This window comes from Pinus tabuliformis, chromosome 2_2 (assembly GCF_031772625.1).
Source record: "Pinus tabuliformis cultivar Carrire ecotype Pingquan chromosome 2_2, CPIR1, whole genome shotgun sequence".
In the NCBI taxonomy this organism is placed as follows: domain Eukaryota; kingdom Viridiplantae; phylum Streptophyta; class Pinopsida; order Pinales; family Pinaceae; genus Pinus; species Pinus tabuliformis.
In genome coordinates, this window is record NC_142300.1 from 981575289 (window position 1) to 981596890 (window position 21602).

The 21602-nt window shown below is 40.9% G+C and overlaps 1 protein-coding gene across 1 annotated transcript; it reads left to right on the forward strand.

The window, feature by feature from the left end:
* Positions 1–13329: 13329 nt before the first annotated feature.
* Positions 13330–19999, forward strand: LOC149196572 (uncharacterized). Its single transcript, XM_089408346.1, has 3 exons — positions 13330–13472; positions 14339–14728; positions 19642–19999. Exons 1-3 carry the CDS (start codon positions 13330–13332, stop codon positions 19997–19999), a joined length of 891 nt encoding a protein of 296 aa, XP_089264472.1.
* The last annotated feature ends 1603 nt before the right edge of the window (positions 20000–21602 follow it).

Genomic DNA, 21602 nt, shown 5'->3' on the forward strand with positions numbered 1-21602 from the left:
GAAGAGTGCTTGGCACGGTTGTAAGCATGTTGCACATAACACAAATGTTCATCACAAAGCTTGGGATGCTTGCTGCAATAGCCCCTGAGCAACTGGATCACTGTCCTGCTGACCACCTCTCTTTGGCCATCTGTTTGTGGATGAAATGTTGTGCTCTTCTTCAATCTGGTGTCCATCAATCCCCACATACTTGACCAAAACTTCCCAACAAATTAGGAATCTCGATCAGATACAATGGAAGTGGGTAACCCAAAATGAACCCATACATGCTGAAAGAACAACTTCGTTGTTGTTTAGCTGTGATATGCTTGTTACAAGGTATGAAAATACACATTTTGCTGAACTTGTCCATAATAACATATAAATAATCATGACCTTTTCTAGATTTTGGCAATCCCCCAATAAAGTCCATGGAAACACTTTCCCAAGGACAAGAAGTAACTAGAAGTGGAGTGTACAAGCCTAGTTTTCTATTGCTGGGCTTTCTTTTAGCACACATGGTACAACCTTTAATATATCTAGAAATTGTTTCATGCATTCTTGGCCAATAACAAAATATTTGTAGCTATGCAACTGTTTTACTTACACCAAAATGACCCGACATTAGAGAAGTATGTGCTTCTCAGATTATGTTAACTCTTTCAGTTTGAGGAATGCATAACTTTCCCAAATGATATAAGAGCTGGTCCTTAACATGATAATCCAATTCTTTTACTTGTTTGCCATGACTTAAAGTTGCATATACATCTTTAAAATCTACATCTTGAGCATATTGTTCAATGTAGCTTTCATGCAATACTGAGTTATGCTTAAGTATAGTGGATGCATTTAGGATTGGTCTTGATAACATATCTGCAACCTTATTGTGTATGCCCTTATTATATCTGATGACAAGATGAAACTGTTGTAGAAAACTCATTCACCTATAGTGTCTTGATTGTTTCAATTTAGTTTGTGAGTGCAAATATTGAAGTGGTTGATGATTTGTATGTATGATTATTTTTTTGCCCATTAGGTAATGTTTCCACTTTTTCACTCTGTACTAAAGCATACAATTCTTTATCATATGTGGGATAATTAACTACTGTAGAAGTAAATGTGTTAGAATGATAACATATGGGTTTACCGTGTTGCATCAACACTGCTCCCATGGCATAGTCACTGGCATTTGTTTCAATCTCAAATGGTTGTTGAAGATCTAGCAATGCTAGTACTGGTGTTGTACTAATTTTTTGTTTTAAGGTGTCGAAGGCTTTCTGCTGTTTGCCTCCCCACTGAAACACCTTGTTCAATCCTGTTAAAGCATGTAAAGGAGCTGCAATCAAGGAAAAGTTAGCAATAAACTTTCTCCAATGTTGTGCTAGTCATAGGAAACTCCTAACTTCTGTAGCAGATTTGGGTTTAGGCCAGTTCACAATGACTTCAACCTTAGAGGGATCTATCTTCAATTCACCACCCCCTACAATATGACCCAAATAATTTAAAGATGTTTTGCCAAATTCACATTTTCATAATTTCACATAGAGATTTTCTCTTTTCAAAACATCCAAAGTCTGGTTTACATGCTTCAAATGTTCTTCCCATGTTTAACTGAAAACAAGAATGTCATCTAAATATACAATTACAAAATCATCAATAAAAGGTCGGAGTACATCATTCATAACTCTCGTGAAAGTGGCAGGAGCATTAGTTAAGCTAAAAGGCATAACCAGCCATTCATACAACCCTTTCTTTGTTTTGAAAGCAGTCTTCCATGCATCTTGTTCTGCTACTCTGACCTGATGATAGCCACTACGCAAGTCTAACTTGGAAAAGTAAATTGCTTCTTTGAGCTGATCTAATAGATCATCAATGCAAGGAAGAGGATAACGATTATTTATCATTATTTTATTCAATGCTCTGTAATCAATGCACATCCTCCATGAACCATCTTTCTTTCTCACCAATATGATTGGAGATCCACATGGTAATGTTCTTGGTCTTATGAACCCTTTATCGAGCAGCTCCTGTACCTACTTCTTGATCTCTGCATTCTCTAAAGCAGATAACCTATACATTCCGATGTTAGGAAATGGCTCATCTTGCTGCAAATGAATATCATGTACTATTTCCCTTTTGGGTGGCAAACCTTTAGGTTCTTGAAATAGGATATCATATTCTGAATTTTTTTTTAGCTAAATCAACTTTCTTTTTATCATCACAGCCTTCAAATACATTGGTTTTATCTGGGTTCTTTTCCTTTACAACCATTAGTAAAAATTGATTGCATGAATTTACAATTCTTTTCATCTGCCCTGAGTTTATGAGAGAGTAGTTATTTTTGAGTTGATGAGCTCTTACAATATATTCTATTCCATCTTTTGTGAGTTAATACTTATTTTCAGTTCTATAGAAAATGGCTTTTCTATCATACAAGTAAGGAATTCTTAAAACACTACCACATATATCCAAGGGAACTACGTCTAACTCAACCTCATCTACAAAAGTTGACCCAATAGCAAACCTAAGTTTACATTGTCTAGTCACTTGTAGCTTTGCTTTATCACATACCCAACCTAATGGATATGACTTCTTGTGAGGTGTTGTTAGTAAGCCCAACTTCTTTACAATTGTTTTAGAAATCAAGTTTACTTGTGAACCACTATCAAATAAAGTATCAATCTTTTGGTGCTTGGAAATAACTCTAATATGAAAAAGCTCATGTCTTTTCCTCTCATTATCTTCATTATCAATAGATTGTGCATAATTACTTGTAGATGCTTCATAATTTTTACCTTTTATACCTGTGGCTGTGACTGTTGTTTCATCACCTGAGTCTGACCCCAAGTCTTTCTGAATAGCAGTAGCAGTCTTCTTCTTCTTACCGCCGAAATTCTTAGCTTTCAACACCAGATGTAAAGACCAACAATGTTCATCATCGTGTCCATCCTTCTTGCAGTGAGTGCATGAAGGTTTGTCTTTTTGTATAGTATTTTCCTTCCTCTCCTTCCATTTCAGCTTCTTCTTTTCTTTGTTTTTGGTTGCAGAGGGTTTTGATGATCCCCCAATCTCTGGGTTCACATTCTTGCCTCTAGCCTCTAGATGTGTAGCCTGAACTAATACATCATCTAGGCTAGTGGGGTTAAACATGAGAATGGTGTGCTTCAAATAGCTATGCAGACCACCTATATACTTTAACAAAGTTTCAGGTGAGTCTAGAGATATGCCTAGAGTTAAAGCTCTTTTTCTAAATTCCTAGGTATAACTTTGTACACTTTGGCCCTTTAATTGGTGAAGAGTTTGCCAACTCATCATTTCTTGCTGCATATAAGCTAGAGGATAGAACTTTTTTGATGGCAGAAACAAATTCATTCCAGGTAGAAAGAATTTTACCATGTCTCTTCAGATCAGCTTGTGTCTTGCCTTCCCACCACACTAGTGCAATTCTTCCAAGGCGAAGGCTAGCCAGCTGAATTTTTCTCCTTTCTGAATTAATGTTCTACACCCTGCAATATAAATCAATCTATATAATCCAGTTATCTAGCTTTTCTGCATTTAATTCACCATCATAAATTGGCAAATCAAATTTCACATCTAATTTAATCACAACAGTTTTCTTCTTTTTCTTTTCAGGGCTAGTTCTATGTGAAGAAGATGATGAGGATGGTGATGATGGAGTAGATGGTGGAGAAGGCCTCTTTTCTTTTCCTTTGCCTTCTGGATGGGCATCTAGAAGAGGTTCCTCTTCTCCTTTATCTGGTTGAGATGCTGAAGTGCTTTCACCTCGACCTTTCTTAAATTCTCGATACATCTCCTCCACCATGGCTCGCATGGCCATGAAACTATCCATGAATTGAGATTCTGCTCCCAAGGGAATTTCTTCTTCCATTTTCCTTCGAGGATAGGCTCTTCCAATTTCTGGATTGGCCTCAACAAGTTCTCCTTTTCCTATTTTGAGCTTTGACCTACTTAGCATTCAAGAATCCAGCATAAGCTTGTCTAACCTTAGCAAACCTAAAGCTCTGATACCACTTGATCTGAAAATGAGATATTAGACTAATATTAAGGTATTACAAACTCATGTGCATGGATTTGACTATATTACTTAGTGCAATGGATCGATAATATTGCGAATAATATAGACAATGAGCAATTAGAGAATAATAGACAAGCACACATAACACAACAAGTTTAATATGGAGTTAACCCAAAACTCTTGGGCTACATCTCATGGTCCAACCTTTAGTGGTGACCTCTCTATTATGTCTTCAAGGGAAGAGTTTTACAAAAGTGAGTTCAATTTGAGTCTCAACACAACAGATACAAAACAACAGGAGTTTACTTGAATCCCTCAAGTCTCTCTAAGTACACAAACTCTCCCTCTCGCTCTTTGTCTTTGTTTTCTCTCTGTCTCAGCACTTCTTGCATCTATCTCTGTCATTCAGTGGCTTTTAAGCCAATCGGCACTGTCTGTTTGTTTCCTCTTCTGGGCTCTCTGGCTCCTGGCCTTTGTTCGCTCAAATCCCCTTTGAATGTTAAGTAATCATTGCTAAACGTCTTCAGGAATGGTGGCCACCTATTCTATAACGGAAGGGACCATCGGCACCTTTGAAATTCCAAAAATAGTCGTTCTCTGTTTACACAGAGAAATACACAAAAACACGTAAAAATCCACCCAAACGCCTTTTATTGGATCTGAAATATTATCAATTCCACCCTTTTATCCTTTCGGATCCATCTTCAGGCGCTATCGCAAGTGATCATTGATCCAATGATTATTATTGATTTCGGGTGGCATATGCACACGAAGATTACCCACCCGAAAAGGGTAGTTTTCTTTCTCTAGCGCATGGGCACGTGGTGGCCAGTGTATGGGCTCGAGCGGAGCTCGGCCAATACCACTTATCGCCTAAGGCCCACCCAAAATATCGCTCGTTACGGAACTCAAAATATATGTCACTGCATATATAAACCCTTTCGGGTCCATTTTATCGCTCCATTCGCATTTCCTTTGATTTTCATTTATTTAACGAAAATGCAACTTTACATAGAAAAACCCCTTTTTCTAGAACTCAAGACATTTTAAATTCCATTAATAACCCTGTCGGGTCCGACTATTGTAATTTGTAAGTATATCGGCCTCGCTCCTTTGTATTGCTCCGATGCGATAATGCGATGCGATATATCGCAATCGCATATCGCATAGTCCTCGGGCCCTTGGTAAGCGCTCCTTTGTATTCTGCCGATGCGATATCGCGAGTTAACCTGGGCCGTAAATCTGCGTGCTTGATTGACGGTCCTCGTTGACTTGCACTAATCGCTATCACAATTGTCATATGGTAGCCTTTGATAACCTTCGCTTTCCACCGCCGATTGCGATATGCCGATTGGATCTGGACCATTGATCGGCCAGATCCGACGGCTGCTGTGCATTTTTGTTCAAGCCTCCGATGGCTCTATTTTTCACTATTTCTTCATGTTTTTCAGGCCCAATAGTGTAATCTGCCATTTTTAAAAGTTCATCCTTTGTGATTTGTTTTGATTTTTGAAGACTTAGAGGGTATTTTGGATCCATTTTGGATCAGTCAAACACCACACAAAATTTGTCGATAGAATGCCAATGATGAAAACCTGTCGTTGAGAGAAAGGAAACTTTCCATTGATGTATACAAGTCCCAAGGTGCTGAAGGAAAAATTCCTAGGTTGACTTCCTAGATAATGAGTTGATGTTGACAAGAAGCGACCCGTCGCAGGAGAGTCTTGATGTATCCCCCATCAACAACACAAAATGAGTATCATGATTTGAGACTGAATTACTTTCATGTGGAATTGGTTCTGGGACTGAAGACATGGAATGAAGGCTGAAGAGTATCATGGAAGATATCAGTTGAATGACTTCTCTTAAACACACCTCTGACATTGAATGGAGTTGGAAGAATTGACCCAAAACTGAAACCGGGGGCTTTGAAATTGTTTGATAAACCAAAAGACAAATAGATTTCCCAACCCAGCAACCATGAAAATGAAGTGGAAGAGTCCTAGGTTCAAGAGTGACTCACTGCCATTGATATGTGGAGTATCCCATTTTCCCAATTTCCCCAACCAATGTTGGTTAGCACCCCTTTATTTTTTAGCAAGATTGAGGAGGAAAACCTATGCTTGATCTGTAAGTTCATCTTTTAGATGAATCCATCTGAGTACCTTTAAAAAACATAGAGACGGAGTGGTTTGGTCACATCATGTTAGATGATTCCATCATTGTTTAATGATTTTACGAGTCCAACAAAGGTCGAAGTCGACTCCTTTTTCATGTTTAGAGAGTTTTAAAAAGAGGTGAAAAGAAAACTCCAAAGGTTCTTTTTCGTAAATAGTCTCTTGAGTCTGAAAAGGTAGAAAACAAAACTCAGGAGAACCTCTTAGCCATGTTCGACTAAGGTATTCTTTTTTTGTAGTTAGTCTAGCTCAGTCCAGAAAAAGGGTTAAATATATACTCAGTAGATGTATTTTCATTTACTGTAATGAGTTCAAAAAGAGAAGTGCTCAATGATTTTTCCATGTTTATCGAGTCTGAAAAGAGCTTAAAGAGGACTGTAGGGTGTTCCTTTTTCGTAGGTTTACAGAGCTCGAAAAAGAGATAAAAGTATGCTCCCTGGTCAAAATGACCTATTTCAATTCATACATCGTTAAATCTCTTACAAAAGTTGTCATCCTGTTGAAAACACCACCAAAACATTAAAATAAATTGTTTCATGATAAAATCGAGTCATATTTAGGACAAAACATTAAAAAATTAAAAAAATAATGATTAAAATGACCATAAAATAAGAAAAAAGTAACTCAATTCTACCATTCCACATTTACCTCTTAGAGAGTGAGTTTTGAGTATTCCCCCCCCGCAATATTCTGCAACTGATTGCGACCAATATGGTGAATAATTTCAAGTGTCGTCACTTCCAGGTAGGATCTATGACCTTTCTCTTTCCTTTAATGGTTTTGTTGATGGTGCTGGACCTGCCAACATGTAAGGGGATCTCCTAGGTAAGAAGTCCCAGCTAGACCTTAGACCATTTGGAATAGGAGTCCCAGCAGTCGATAGCAAAGCTATTCATTGACTGTGATAGGGCACAGAGGTAAGAAAGATATCCTTGTCAGAAGAAAGTGTGTGACCTTGCAACAAGTCATGAGATATGCATGGAGAGGTTCTAACACACGAAGGGGGAAAAAAAGTGTATCCATTAGAAGCCTGTAATAGTATGCAACCTGAATGGAACACTCGAGCTGAATGACATCATAAAATGGAAAGAAGAATAGTCGAAAATCCAAGTTGATGAGTTAAACCAACAACATGCTTCAATAAGATTCATGAAATCACATACGGAATAGTCCAAACATCAATGCGTAAGTAAAACTACATACATTTCTAAAGTAACTAGAATAGTTGAACTACAATAACAGTATACGCATGAAACATGTTAGCTCCATTATATTATATAAAGTGAAAGTTCCATACATACATACAACCATGATAGCCACTAGCCCCAATAGTGGAACACTATAGTCAAAACAGCCTGCTCCTCCAAAGAGACGTGCTTGATTTGCACTATGGAGAAGCCAAGGCTTGTCACAATACTCTCTGAGCCCTCTCTAAGCAATGCCTAGCAAAATCTTGGCTACCAAAAGCCTGTTCTATGAGTTATGAGGTTCTATTTATAACAAAGGGTGGGGCGACCATTGACATTCCCCTCTGTGACTCTTGGACTACTTTCATGACTCTTTACATTACATATGACTATCTGTATTCCACTAATGACACTTGGAATTTCACTATACATCATGTTTACAAAAATGATACATTTTCCACATATACCGATGTGTGACAAAATTGGCTTGAGCCAGCCAAACAAGACAACACTAAGACTTAGACGGCTATGGAAAGACCAACTCATCAACCTTCTCTTCATGATCCTCGGTGATGAAATGATGCCATGCTTAAGAGTGCGCAATGGTGTTTGCATACTCTTTGATGATGTCCTTTTGGAAATGAACTCTTGCCTCCATTTATTCTGGGTATATTGATTTGGAACCTCAGTCCAACTCATCCTGTAACATGCGTAGCTGAGTCCTAAGCAAGGCCAGACCGACAAGGTACATCCACATGTTATCTGCACTGGTGGCCCTGAGCACCAATTGATCAAAGTAGGCATCAAACTCTAGTATGACTTGGTTCTTCTCTTTGGCCTGGGTGAGCATACCAATTTACATGGTGCCATACTTTCTCACCACGACATCCAAAATCCTGTACAACCATGCATATGAAGCCTCCACACTGGTGATGAGTGGTGGGAGTTTGTCATAGTTCCAGATTTGACTCTGGATGTGTGATTTATCCAACTCCACCGGTGGCTTCATCATCTTATGCAAGTGAAGCGGGGCTCCCTTGTACCACATTGTCCATGTCTATACATGATCAGCTGTGGCTTGTATGTTTACGAGTGTGTGCATTATCTTGGTGCAGCACTGCTGATGACCATGTAGGTGGACAACTTCCTTGTGCACGGTGACAAACCTGTTATATAGTCTCCGCATGACTGTCTCGAGAGTCGATACTTCAACAAGTATAGTCATCTTCATTTCTGCTATGGAGGATCTTGTTGATTGCTCCTCACTCTGTTTTCCTACTTGCAACTCCTTAGCCATGCACTCATTTTCTGCTGTCAAGAACCTAACACTCGAGATCATGGCTTCGGTCATAAGCCTTTGTAGCATCGGCTAAGGTTACTAGATGTCTCCATACATTTGACACAATCACCTGTTCTTCCAAATGCATAGGTGATGCATGCTCATCCGAGATGCGTGCTCTACATGCTTGTACAACCTTGTGCTGTGACTCATCAAAGGTTGTGTTGTACACCTTTGTTCCTGGATGGTTCCCAAGGAGAATGGTATCCCCTTGTTCACTTGGGACTTGCTCTACTGTGGGAGCTGGTGAAGCCTGTGGAGTGACCTCAGTTTCTTTTGGCATGAGGTTGGTATCCTGATCCTATTCTGGCTGCTCCATCTCCATGTCCATCTGTTCATCCTACAGAGCAAGTTCTCTCTCCTGTAGCTACTCACCATATTCCTCATCTGCTTCTAGTTCAGAGTCCTCAACCTATATTGGTGCAGTTTGTGCTATTTGCGTGCCTTTCACTTCCTCCTGTTCATGTCCCTATTCCTGTTCCTATTCATGCTCATGTTGCACTTCCTTCTCTCTTCTGTGTAGCTCCTGTTCTTCCTTGAGCTTTTGCTGGACTTCTTGCAACATCCTCTCTATATCTTCTAGCCTCTACTTCTCTCTCTTTCTTTGTGCTATCCTCCTATTGCGTTGCTGTCTCTTTGAATCTATCTCCAAAGATACATTTTCCATAAGTGGGTCTTCCTTAAACTTGTAGCTTTGCTCCATCTTTGTGCTTTCAGAAATCTTCCTCATGCCTTTTTCTTGCTCAGGTTTGCTCCTGTTGTTGTTGCTACTCCCTGTGGTACTACTACCTTAAGTGCTGTTAGCCACTCCACTGCAATGCTAACTAGTTCATTGAGCCTAGAGGATTTGTAACAATATCTCCATGGGTCTTCCTATAACAAATGACATGCCTCGTGGATCCAAGGATAGTACGCTCTCACACAATGCTCCCTGCATAAACCATGTGGGTCGTACAGGTTGAAACTCTTAGTGCCATACTTAAACTTATTGAAGTATACCACCTCGACATCCGCTTCTTTCAAACTCTCGATAACATACAAACCAATTCACATAGGAAGCATTGGCGATGGTGCCTTCTTCTTCCTATGCAATCTAGTTGATAACCATGCCAAGATGTGGTATGCAACGTCCTGCATGACCAACTTGTCCATGGAAAACCTTGGAAACACATGCAAATCTTTCTCACACTATACATCATGATGAAGGTTCCCTCGGGTGAGGCGTACCAATTTGCAATGTTCAACAATGCCTCCACTACTACCTAGGACATGTAGGGTAGATCTTGTTCAAAGATCATCATGTTCAGGGGGCGATGAAATGGTCAGATATTCTAGCCATGACTCCTTGGTAGTTTCAATCTGAGAGAAACTTGCAATATACGTTGACAACACTCTCTGAAGGTGTCCATGCCCAACACATGCTAGGAAACTATTGCTGGGCATAGATGGCATCGAGTAAGTATGCAGACATGAAGAAATTTTCCTGCTAATCCTTGGACAAACTCTGAGCATTGGATAAATGCATTTTCAATTGGATATCCAACATGTCAGACCAATTGAATGGTTTTCCTTCACTTTCCAGTTGATCCAACATAGTAACCCAACTCTGTGGGAAGGTTTCTGTATTCCCTTGGCCATACAAGTAGCATGCGAAGATGACCATGAACTGCTATGCCTTCTTGAGTGTCTTTGTCTTGTATATCTGGTTGGGTGTCATCCTAAACTTTGCTGGCTCCTTTACCCAATGCTTCAAGATGTCTCTTATGTTTGTGTTGCCATTGGGGGTGTAGAATTATGCATTCATCCTTCTCACTGGGAATGGCAAATGCTATATCTCTTGATAATCCTCTGTTCTAAAGGAAGAAAGCCTTGTTCCACTGACATTACTTAATATCATTGTCTCAGGATCAGTGTGTGAGAAAGTCTTGTGGACCACATATGCGTAAGGGAACACAGGAAACCTACATGCAACCTTGTACAATCTTGACTTATGGATGTTCACATAGACTTATCAATCCTCCAAATTCTCCTCAAAGCTGCCTACGAAAAAGGTATTGATGTCTTTGTGTATGATCTTGATGTCCTTCTAGATGACCAACTGTGTTTCTATGTACATGGGCAAGATCATTGACCCCTGTTCAACCACGTCCCCAGTATTGCTTCCAATTATCTTTTGATCCAGCTCTCTTAGAGGCCATGATACTTGTGCTGTTGAGAAGCTGCTCAAAAACCTATGGTACTTGGAGACAGAGAAGACATTGATGGCGAAAAAATTTCAACTAAAAACATCAAAAAAATTTGAGAAACATTCAGGAAAAAACTGGTGATTGTTGGGCAAGATTGCGCAGCACTAACTTTGGGAAGCTGGAGACTGTTAGCTGGAACTATGCATTACGTAATCCTAGTTGCCAGTGAGGTTGATTGCTAGCTGGATCTACACAATTCATAGTCCAGAGAGGTTGAATGTTGACTAAAACTGTACAATGCATAGAAAAGTCAGGATGGGTTGCTGGCTAGAACTGCACATTGCACAATTCTAGTGGGCAGGACTGGGCATTGCCTCCCAGGATTGTGCAGAGCACAACCTAGGGACAGTGTGGCAAGTCTTTGCGTAATTCCCTGAGGCAAGGCAGAGCCTTGACTACCAGGAATGCATAGATTTTGTCAGGATACATAGGACCAATGCCGAGATAGCTCAGATCTACCCAATTCCCTTCAGGTAATCACACCCATAGGGAGTGAAATCATCCATATAAATTTCTACAGAGTCATGGACTAGCTCTGCAAATATGCTCATAACTACCTTCTGAAAATTGGCAGGGGCATTACATAATCCAAAAGGAATGACCCTATAAGAAAAGGTACCCCAATGAAAAGTGAAGGTGGTTTTATCTTGGTCCTCTGGGCTGATCTGGATCTAATTGTAACCACTAAATCCATCCAGGAAGGAGAATAACTTCTTTCTTGCAAGACCATCCAAGACTTGATCAATGAAAGGTAGAGGGAAACAATATTTTTTGGTGGATTTATTTAACTCTCTATAGTCCACACAGATCCTCCATTTTCCATTGTTCTTTGGGACCAGAACTAGAGGAGACACCCACTCACTATTTGAGATTGGGTAAATGAACCCTGCATCCAACAACTTCTAGAGTTTTTCTTTAACTATGTATTTGAGGGTTGGTTTCATTCTCCTTTGAGGTTGGCACATGGGGTTGCATCCTTTCTTGATGTAAATGTGGTGAGTAAACACCGAAGGGTGCATTCCCTTCATTTCCTTATAGCTCCAGGAAAAGGCATCTAGATGATCTCTTAGCATGTCACATAACTTATTTTCCTGATGTGAAGAGAGAGAGGTTTTGATTTTCAATGTTCTATCTGGACCAAATTCTATCATCTTGACATGAGTAGGACTTGAGTCATCTGGGCACAAATCAGTTCAAGGGATATCTTCTACTTTCTTTACTAACTCATCAAGAGACATGGTGTTGGGGGGATGATTCTGGAGGATTTGATCAATTAGGTCATCTTCAGTAGATTACCCCCCTCCTATAGTACCATCTAAGGTACTTATTGGGTAAGATGTGGTAGAGTATACTTCATCTTCCTCCTCCTCTTCCAACCATAAAGGTAAGTCATGCTCTAGAGATGGTTGAGCAGGAGGGTACAAGACCAATTGTTTGGACAAATGCCCATTTTTAATGGTCATATTCCTAGCCCTGCAACTTATGTAAGCATCAACAGTGGCTAGCATGGCCTTCCAAGGATGAGAGGATAACCATTGAACTTGGTCTTAGGTTGGAGAACTAAGAAGTCAACAGGGTATTCCCAATAATCATTTGGAGACAGTCACATCCTCAACAACTCCCTCAAAAGCTACTGTGGATATGTATGCAAGCTACAAGACTATTGTGGTTTTCCTTAATGATCCTTGGAGATTCAGTTTAAGCATGGTATCCTTAGTCATCACATTGATGGCTTACCTAAGATCAATCAAGGTATGGGGGACAATGATACCATCGATGTGCACATCTACCATAGGACTTCTAGGAGCTCCATACCTTGGGAAAATATCTCTCCCCAACATTAAGTCAAACAACTGTCTAATGAAATTAATGGTAGGGGTGGCTTTCTTTCTCCTCCTAATATGTTTTAAGCATTTCTCCTAGATTTATTTTTTATAGATGGGGACATCCTTGATAGCTTGGAGGTCTGGGATTTTAACACACAAGTTTTTCAATTCACCCAAAAGTTCACTCTCTTCTGGGGTGTGCTAGCTAGGATGGATTAATCTCTCAGGAAAAGGAGGTGGATTGGCTTGAGGAACACTCTCTTCCTTTTCCTCTTCAAGCTCCTCAGGTGGAGGTGGAGGTTGATTATCTAGAAGCACTCTTCTAGAACTTAGGTTGATTTCCTGAATTTCCATAGCATAGGCATGGTAAGGTGTCTCTCCACTATATACCTGTTGTGCCTGCTTGTTGTTTGGGTTTAGATTTGGGTGAGAATGCATATCAGGTTGCTTAGGTGGAGCAAGGTGAAGGAGATGTGGTTGAGATGGAGGTGGAGGCAATAAGGCTGGAGATTGGTTGTATGGGGGTCTCCACCCCCATGATGGTGTATTCCTCTGAGGTTGTGGGGGAAAATATGGATGAAATGATTGATTGGCAGGTTGCGAATGGTATTGACGTGAAAAATACAAGGGAGAAGGTGTGGACCATGAAAGATGAGCAAGAGGACACCAAGGGGGAATGGATGTATTCTGGTTAGGGTTGTAATATGAATAGGAAACCCCTTGCATGCCCTACTGGTATGGTCAAGGTCCTTGAGGCCTCCTTTGGTTGATATAACAGAGTTTTTTAGTCACATTCATATTAGTTAAAGTATTTAGAGTAAAATTTGTTTCGTTTCATGTTTTATTTTTAAGTATTTATAATATAGATATAAATTATTAAAAACTAGTAAAAGTTAAATTAATAAACTATTTTTAGTGTATATTATTAGTTACTTGATAATATAAATACTCACAAGGTATTAATGTAAATTTAAGAATGATGTCTTCGAAATGGAAGAGTGAATATCTTTTGATTTAGGGCCGACCTTTCATGAAATTATATTAATCTCTAGTGTACTCCATATTAATACAAAAATTTTATTATCAAGTGTTTGAACAATATTTACAATCGTTTATCGATATCTTCGCAAATCAAATATCAGCGCAGTCTTGGCTCGGAGGCATCGACCTTACAATTTGTATTTCTTTGCAATGCAATAATTTGCAAGCAGTAGATGCTTTGCCACACTGACTACATGCAATGAAATTGAAAATGAATTTTGTCACTAATGTTTGGTAAAAATACCATTCCCTTGAATTAATTAATTGAAGATCAATGTCCTAACCGCAGTCTACTATCAACTTTGAAAGTGAAGGTCATTATAATCACGAAAGCTCGCTTACAAAAACTTCAGTAGCCACGCCTTCAAGAAATGCCAATACTAGGGAACCAGACCATAACGAAAACAGTCATGCAAGAGCTAGGAAGTGGAGGAGGTTAATGATGAAACTTATAGATTGGAACCACTGCATGAAAACAAACTCATGTTAAGTTAGAAAATGTATTAGAAATGGGGTACCAGATTCGCTTAGGGGTGTCGTTTGGCAGCTCATTTCAAGGGGCCGTGACCTTAGGTTAGTGAACCTGGGAATTTACTCACTACTCCTATCGTATGAAACGTCCAAATCAACAAAGAAACTTATCGCTAAAGATGTCCCTCGCACCTTGAAATGCCACGAATTATTTAAAACCAGAGACGGGCACGAGAAAATGTCTCTCCATAATGTGTTGAAAGCGTATTCCATTTATGATAGTGATGTGGGGTATACGCAGGGGATGAATTTAATAGCAGGCATGATTCTGCTCTACATGTCAGGGGAGAATGCATTTTGGACGATGGTTGTGTTGCTCAAAGGCGGAGTGAATTCGCCATTGAGAGGTCTATACCTGGACGGTATGTGTAAGGACCTGCGGTCTTTAACACGTTCCGCCGATGTGCAACCCCCGATGGAGGCTTGAATGAGCGTGCGGTTTAGAAGAGTGCGAGCTCAGACTTGGGTATGCGAAGTGTTGTGCGCATAACAAAAGGAGGGCGAGCTGTTTATAGAGGCGTGGGGAGCATGAGAGCTCAACCCGTGGCTGACCCACAAGGAAACAAAGGCCGACATGAAGTTAAGGGCTTTTGTGATGAAGTGAGGGCGTTGGGCAAGTCGGCTGGGCAGCTAAGACTTCGCCCTGCCTTGCGTATATATTGGAGGAGTGTGGAGCTCATTTCATCATCGATCATTCGCTCAACATCTTCGCTCATAAGAAGAAGTGCGCAGATTTGAAGGTAGACGCAACAAGGAGTTAAGGCGCATGACTTGGTGATGCGGCCGTTCTTGGGCGAGGCTACACGAAGAGTGAACGCACGTCTTAGATTTGGGTGAAGGGCGCGGGCAGGGTTGCCCGTTGGTTGGACAAAGGCATGCATGGGTGAGTGGCGCCCAGATCGTGCGAAGGTGCACCCGACGGTGAGACAAAGGGTGAAAGCCAGTTTGTGCGACGACTTGGCATGGGTTCTTGGGTGACTCGGGTGAGCGCCCGCCCGTCGTGCAAGTGTGCATGGTGTAACATTTGGTGAAGTGTTGAGATTGTGAACGGAGGTGTGTCTCGGGTAGAGGCGCCGGTGTGTGGCGACTTGGAGGCGCGCCCAAGTTGGGCAAACAACACGATCGTGCGACGAGGTGAATGAAGGGTTGGTGAGTTGTGCGGCGACCGTACGGAGGCGCTGACGAGCTAGGCAACTGAGTTTGCTGAAGATTGTAAATTTGGCTAAGTATGAAACTTGGGGTTTCCAAGTATACTTGTAAAGCTTTGTAATATTGAAAGATTGTATAATATATTATTTGGGCAGACTCATTGTTCAGGGAGTTTCCCCTCCCTTTATATTGTGCAATTGTGTTCTTCATTTATAATTGCTGATGATAATGAATGTGTATGGGTGTTCATTGGTATAAAGGATAACATATTAATACTTGGTTGCGAAACACAAACTAAGTAGGAGTAAGTGGTTAGGCGTAGTCCACGAACATAAGTATTGGTGAAAAGAAAGTGTTCGGTGGTGCCGCACCTCGCTAAGAGTGGTTGAAAGACTACCGCCAGCTTGGGGGCGTGATAGGTGGTATCAGAGCTAGTCTGAAGACTTGGAGGAGTCTTGCAGGAAGTTGGGTGAAGCAAGTGTATATACACTTGAGAGTTGGTGAAGGAAGCTATTTCACATACAAGTGGAACAAGCGTTGGTTCATGGTTGCAGGCATTGTGGAGAAGGCTGAAAGTCAAAGATGGTGGATGAACCTACGACAGGTGAATCTAGCCATGATGCAGGTGAAATCTTTCAGTACAAAGTGTTGGAACAGATGGGTCGATGGAGTTCTAACTGGGTTTTGATGAAGGCTGAGAACATGAGGATTCAGGAAAGCTGTTCAGAACTAAGGAGGGAACTTGAAGAGCTCAAAAGCCAATGTGGAAGTACGATAGATGTTGAACTCAAGGAACTTGATAAGGAGATCTGACAAAGTGGTCTTGGTCTTCAAGAGCTCTTGGATGAAAGAGCCCGGTTAAGGAAGAAAAGTGCAATGGTGGAAGCCGAATCAAGCAAGTTGAGGAAGAGATAAAGAAGAAGCTTCTTGGTAATAAGAGCGTTGTAATTGAGCAGGAAGAGCTCGATTACATTGACAGGCTGGGAAATCACTACCGAGACAATCCAGAGGATGTTTGGAAGCTTAGTTCTATGGAAGTAGTCAATGGAAACTTGTTTGGTGCACTTGAGCAGAAGTCGATGGAGGACAAGCTTGATGGGAATCAAGCTAGACCAGGATCGAGTTGCTTAGAAGAGCCAAGAGAGGAAGTGAAGTACCTTAGAAGGAATGTCAAGTTGGAGCACAAGCCAATTGACACTTCTGAGACCGAATTCTTGAAGAAGGTTGCTGATGTGAGACACAAGACAAAGCCGACAGAAAGAGGTGATGCATTGAAGCTGAGTTTTGTGCAGGTGACCGTGAAGGGCAAGAGATTTGTAGCTTTGGTGGATACGGGAGCTACTCATAGCTTCTTAAGCAGGAAAGCAGCAAAGTCTTTTGGGAAGAAAGCAAAGATGGAGAGGGAATGGAGTGCTTTCAAAGCAGTCAACTCTACCATGAAAGCTGTTATTGGTGTGATGGAAAACACTCAGGTGAGAGTGGGATCGTGGTTTGGAAAGTTGGACTTGAGGATCATGGACATGGATGATCATTCTATGGTGTTGGGGCAAGATTTCATGAGGCTTGCACAAGCCATACCAATGGTGGACCGGGACATTCTCTTGATCACAGCTGAAGGAAGAACCATGATGATACCGATGAATAGAAGGAGTTGCTTGGGGTATAGACCGAGGATGAATTCTATGACCTTGTATCCCAAAGATCCAAATGTGAAGCATGAGGATGTCGAGCAAAGAGGACTTGGGAATATGACTCAAACAATGAAGGAAGGGAAGCTGATTGAATTCATTGCAAGAGCGAGGAAAAAGGAAGGAAGTGAGAGGACAATCTCATGAATCAGGGAGCACTTGATAGAGACATCTTCTACTAATGATCTCCACAATGGAGTTGCGAAGGAAGGGAGTCCTAGTACTACTTCAGAGGAAGTGGTTGATGAAGATTATGCAGGTAGAGATCCGACTGGTATAGTGGACTTTTGCAGGTATGCTATGGGAATATATGACTTTCAGTTGACAAAGGACAAGCTTAGGGAGCTTGGGTGTACATGTGAGGAGATTGAGGCTGTGCACAGATACTTGAGGACACAACATCAATCTAATACATGGGCGGATGAGAGTCAGGGAGGAAACTTCCTGGCTCTCCTTTCTCTATAGACAACCTTGGAGATGGGCTGGTGTGGAGGCCTTGGTAGGGAGGAACCACATCAACTTAGCAAGGGGCCTTGGGAGGAAGGCTTCTTTATGACAGATTACAGACTTGGATGTAGATGGCCAGATGTTGGGAGGGAGTCTACATGGGTTGGATATCATGGACAACTAGAGTCATGGACATCAGGTTGGAGACATGGTGCATGACAGTTATGCAGGGACATTATGCAGGAGCATGTATAGAGGAGCCATTCATGGACGTTCTATGGGGAATGCCGAAGCAAAGGATGTTTTGCAGATGCTGTTGTGACATGGAGACATATGACCTGGTGGAGAGGTTGTACACTCTTGTGCAAAAAGGCCATGAGCTGAACATGTTGCAGATGGGATGGAGATTCCATGGACCTGAGCATGGGAATTGGACAGATACTTGATGAGTCCGAGATGTAGCAGAAGTCAGGGAAAGACTAATGGGAACATAAGGATGTGCATTCTTATGATCTGAGAGTGATAGTTGGACTGATCCCTCGACTAGTTCGAGTCATGAGGGGTACTAATGTCTAGAGATGTTTTCATATCAGGTGGAGTATCTTGACAGGCAGCCTATGGAGGGATGAGACATGATGGAGACGGTGGTTCTACATATGTTGCAGGGATGTTTGCAGTATGTGGAGGAGTTGATATCATGGACAAGACTGTTCGGATATTGATGATGATCTTGGTGGATGGCTACCAGGATGGTATGTTGTCGAGGATGACAACGAATTTAGGTGGAGGAGGATGTAAGGACCTGCAGTCCTTAACACGTTCCACCGAAGTGCAACCACGGATGGAGACTTGAATGAACGTGCAGTTTAGAAGAGTGTGAGCTCAGACTTGGGTATGCAAAGTGTTGTGTGCATAAGAAAAGGAGGGCGAGCTGATTATAGAGGCATGGGGAGCATGAGCTCTCAACCCACGGCTGACCCACAAGGAAACAAAGGCTGGCATGAAGTTAAGGGCTTTTGCGATGAAGTGAGGGCATTGGGCAAGTCGGCTGGGCAGCCAAGACTTTGCCCTACCTTGCGTATATATTGGAGGAACGTGGAGCTCATTTCATCATCGATCATTCGCTCAACATCTTCGCTCATAAGAAGAAGTGCGCAGATTTTGAAGGTAGACGCAACAAGGAGTTAAGGTGCATGACTTGGTGATGCGCCCATTCTTGGGCGAGGCTACACGAGGAGTGAACGCACATCTTAGATTTAGGTGAAGGGCGCAGGCAGGGTTGCCCGCCGGTTGGAGAAAGGCGTGCACGGGTGAGTGGCGCCCAGATCATGCGAAGGTGCGCCCGACGGTGAGACAAAGGGTGAGCGCTGGTTTGTGTGATGACTTGGCACGGGTTCTTGGGTGACTCAAGTGAGCGTTCGCCTGTCGTGCAAGTGTGCACGGTGTAACTTTTGGTGAAGTGTTGAGATTGTGAATGAAGGTGTGTCTCGGGTAGAAGCACCCATGTGTGGCAACTTGGAGGTGCGCCCAAGTTGGGCAAATAACACGATCGTGCGGTGAGGTGAACGAAGGGTTGGTGAGTCATGCGACGACCATGTGGAGGCGCCGACGAGCTGGGCAACCGAGTTTGCCAAAGATTGTAAATTTGGCTAAGTATGAAACTTGGGCTTTCCAAGTATACTTGTAAAGCTTTGTAATATTGAAAGATTGTATAATATATTATTCGGGCAGACTCATTGTTCAGGGAGTTTCCCCTCCCTTTATACTGTGCAATTGTGTTCTTCATTTATAATTGCTGATGATAATGAATGTGTATGGGTGTTCATTGGTATAAAGGATAGCATAATAATACTTGGTTGCGAAACACAAACTAAGTAAGAGTAAGTGGTTAGGCGTAGTCCATGAACATAAGTATTGGTGAAAAGAAAGTGTTCGGTGGTGCTGCACCTCGCTAAGAGCGGTTGAAAGACTATCGCCGGCTTGGGGGCGTGACAGTATGCCTCTATTCAACAGATGCCTATTTGAGTTCGAAACCCTAGTGAAGGAGCAACTACCAGAGCTGGGCAAGCATTTTGAGGAGAAAATGATCATGCCATCTATGTATGCAAGCTACTGGTTTCTGACAATTTTTTCCGCAAACCTACCATTTCCATTAGTTGTTAGGATCTCGGACGGTTTTCTCTTCGAGGACGTGAAGATTGTTTTCCAAGTGAGTATGGCACTGCTAAATTTCTTTCAGGATGATTTGTTGAAATTGTCATTTGAGAATTTGATAAAGGCTCTTCAAGAGTTCCCCGAGCAGGACTTCGATCCGGATATATTGTTGCCAATGGCCTGGTCATTTAAGGTATAGGGAAGCTGAGGCGATTTTGTAATTGTGAAGTGTTGCCACATATAGTCACGATGTAGAATTCTCATTTTTTATATCTTCCTAGTAAACATTATGAAATTAAGAAAAGATATATAGCAATCTTACATAACGCAGATTTTGATGTTTTATTTATTAAAATGATAAAATAATCTTTGCAGAAATTTTATTGGTTTTTTTATTTACTTTTATTGTTATAGAATTTATATTTTAAATATTTTATTAAATAATAAACATTTTGATGTTAAATTCGGTGGAATGATATGTATTAATATGAAGAATCTCAAAGTGAACTCGCGTTAGGGTTAGAAATCCTTTCAATGATATGTTAAAAGTGACCTACCACATAAGTTAGGATATTTTAAGCCATATAATTAGGTTTCTATTCTCAAACATGTGCATTTTTTTAATAGTCATTTATGCCCACTAAAATCTTGGTATTTTTCGTTTTTAAATACCATTTTCTATTTTGGTTCTGGGTGATTTCTCTATATGTTTCTGGTATTAAAAAATTATATGGTTTGGGTTGGTTGGGTTACACTTTCTGTGCTTTGTTAGCTAGGCGTCTTACGCTAGCTAGCCGTTTTATGTTGGTAAGGTATTGTAAGTTGGTTCTTTGGATCTCATGGTTAGGTATCGTAAGTTGGTTCTTTGGATTTCATAACAGGCTTATGTTAAGTTTTGTATTCTTTTCTATTGTCTTTAATTACATAATATTTTTGAATTTTGCTTTGGCCGGTGGGTGATGACTTGTTGGTCTTACGCTCTGGTCTAGAGAGGTGCTTATCTACTTTTCTGATAGTTAATTTTTTTCGAGGTTTGGCTTCAGATTATGTGTTGTGTCATATTTTTGCGTCAATTATTCCTCCTTTCCGGTGCATAGATCCTCCTCATGGTGGTTGGGGGAATATTGGTATAAAACATGAACAATTGTTTGCTTTGAACTCTATGGCCACTTTGTTTATTTTGTGCCTCTTGAGGTTCCTTGGTAACTTGAGGTGCATGGAAATATGGAATAAGTGTACTCTTTTGATTCATAAATTGTGGGCAGTGGACTCAAATGGTTTCCCAATTTGGGTCATTTTTGGAGGAAGAAACTCAATTTTCTTTACTATCTCTCTTTCCATCAACATTGGGATACAATGCTTATGTTGGTTTTTAAGGATAAGTAGATTAGTAACTATAATGTTTTCTCTACTATCAAAGGCTTTAAATGTATTTTGAAGAACCATCACTTCATTCTCAACAACAGTGTTGCTAGTTTCAGACTTGTGTGGGTTGCTTGTTTTTTATTCGACATCTGGTGATTTAACAGACCCACCTGTGCATGTGACTCTCCCTATGGATAGTACCAATCTTTATGGCACTATCAATTCTTCAGATCACAATTGACTCTAATGGCATTGAATTTTGTTTTTTTTAATCTTAGTGTAGTTGTAGTTTGATTTGCACTTTATGGCATGTCTTTTCTATCACCATTACTCGTCAATATCATATCAATCCCGAGCCTTTTTTTAAGAGTGCACGGTTTTATGTTGCACTATTCAATGGATGTATTTTATTTCATGGTTGATATGGGTTGGTCTTA

Bases quoted from the DNA above. Each gene is read 5' to 3' on its own strand.
- LOC149196572 (XM_089408346.1), top strand. From the start codon at position 13,330: ATGGTGTATTCCTCTGAGGTTGTGGGGGAAAATATGGATGAAATGATT. The intron at 13,473-14,338 runs GTATTCTGGTTA...AAAATGTATTAG, and splicing joins GACACCAAGGGGGAATGGAT to AAATGGGGTACCAGATTCGC. The intron at 14,729-19,641 runs GTGTAAGGACCT...GGGGCGTGACAG, and splicing joins GGTCTATACCTGGACGGTAT to TATGCCTCTATTCAACAGAT.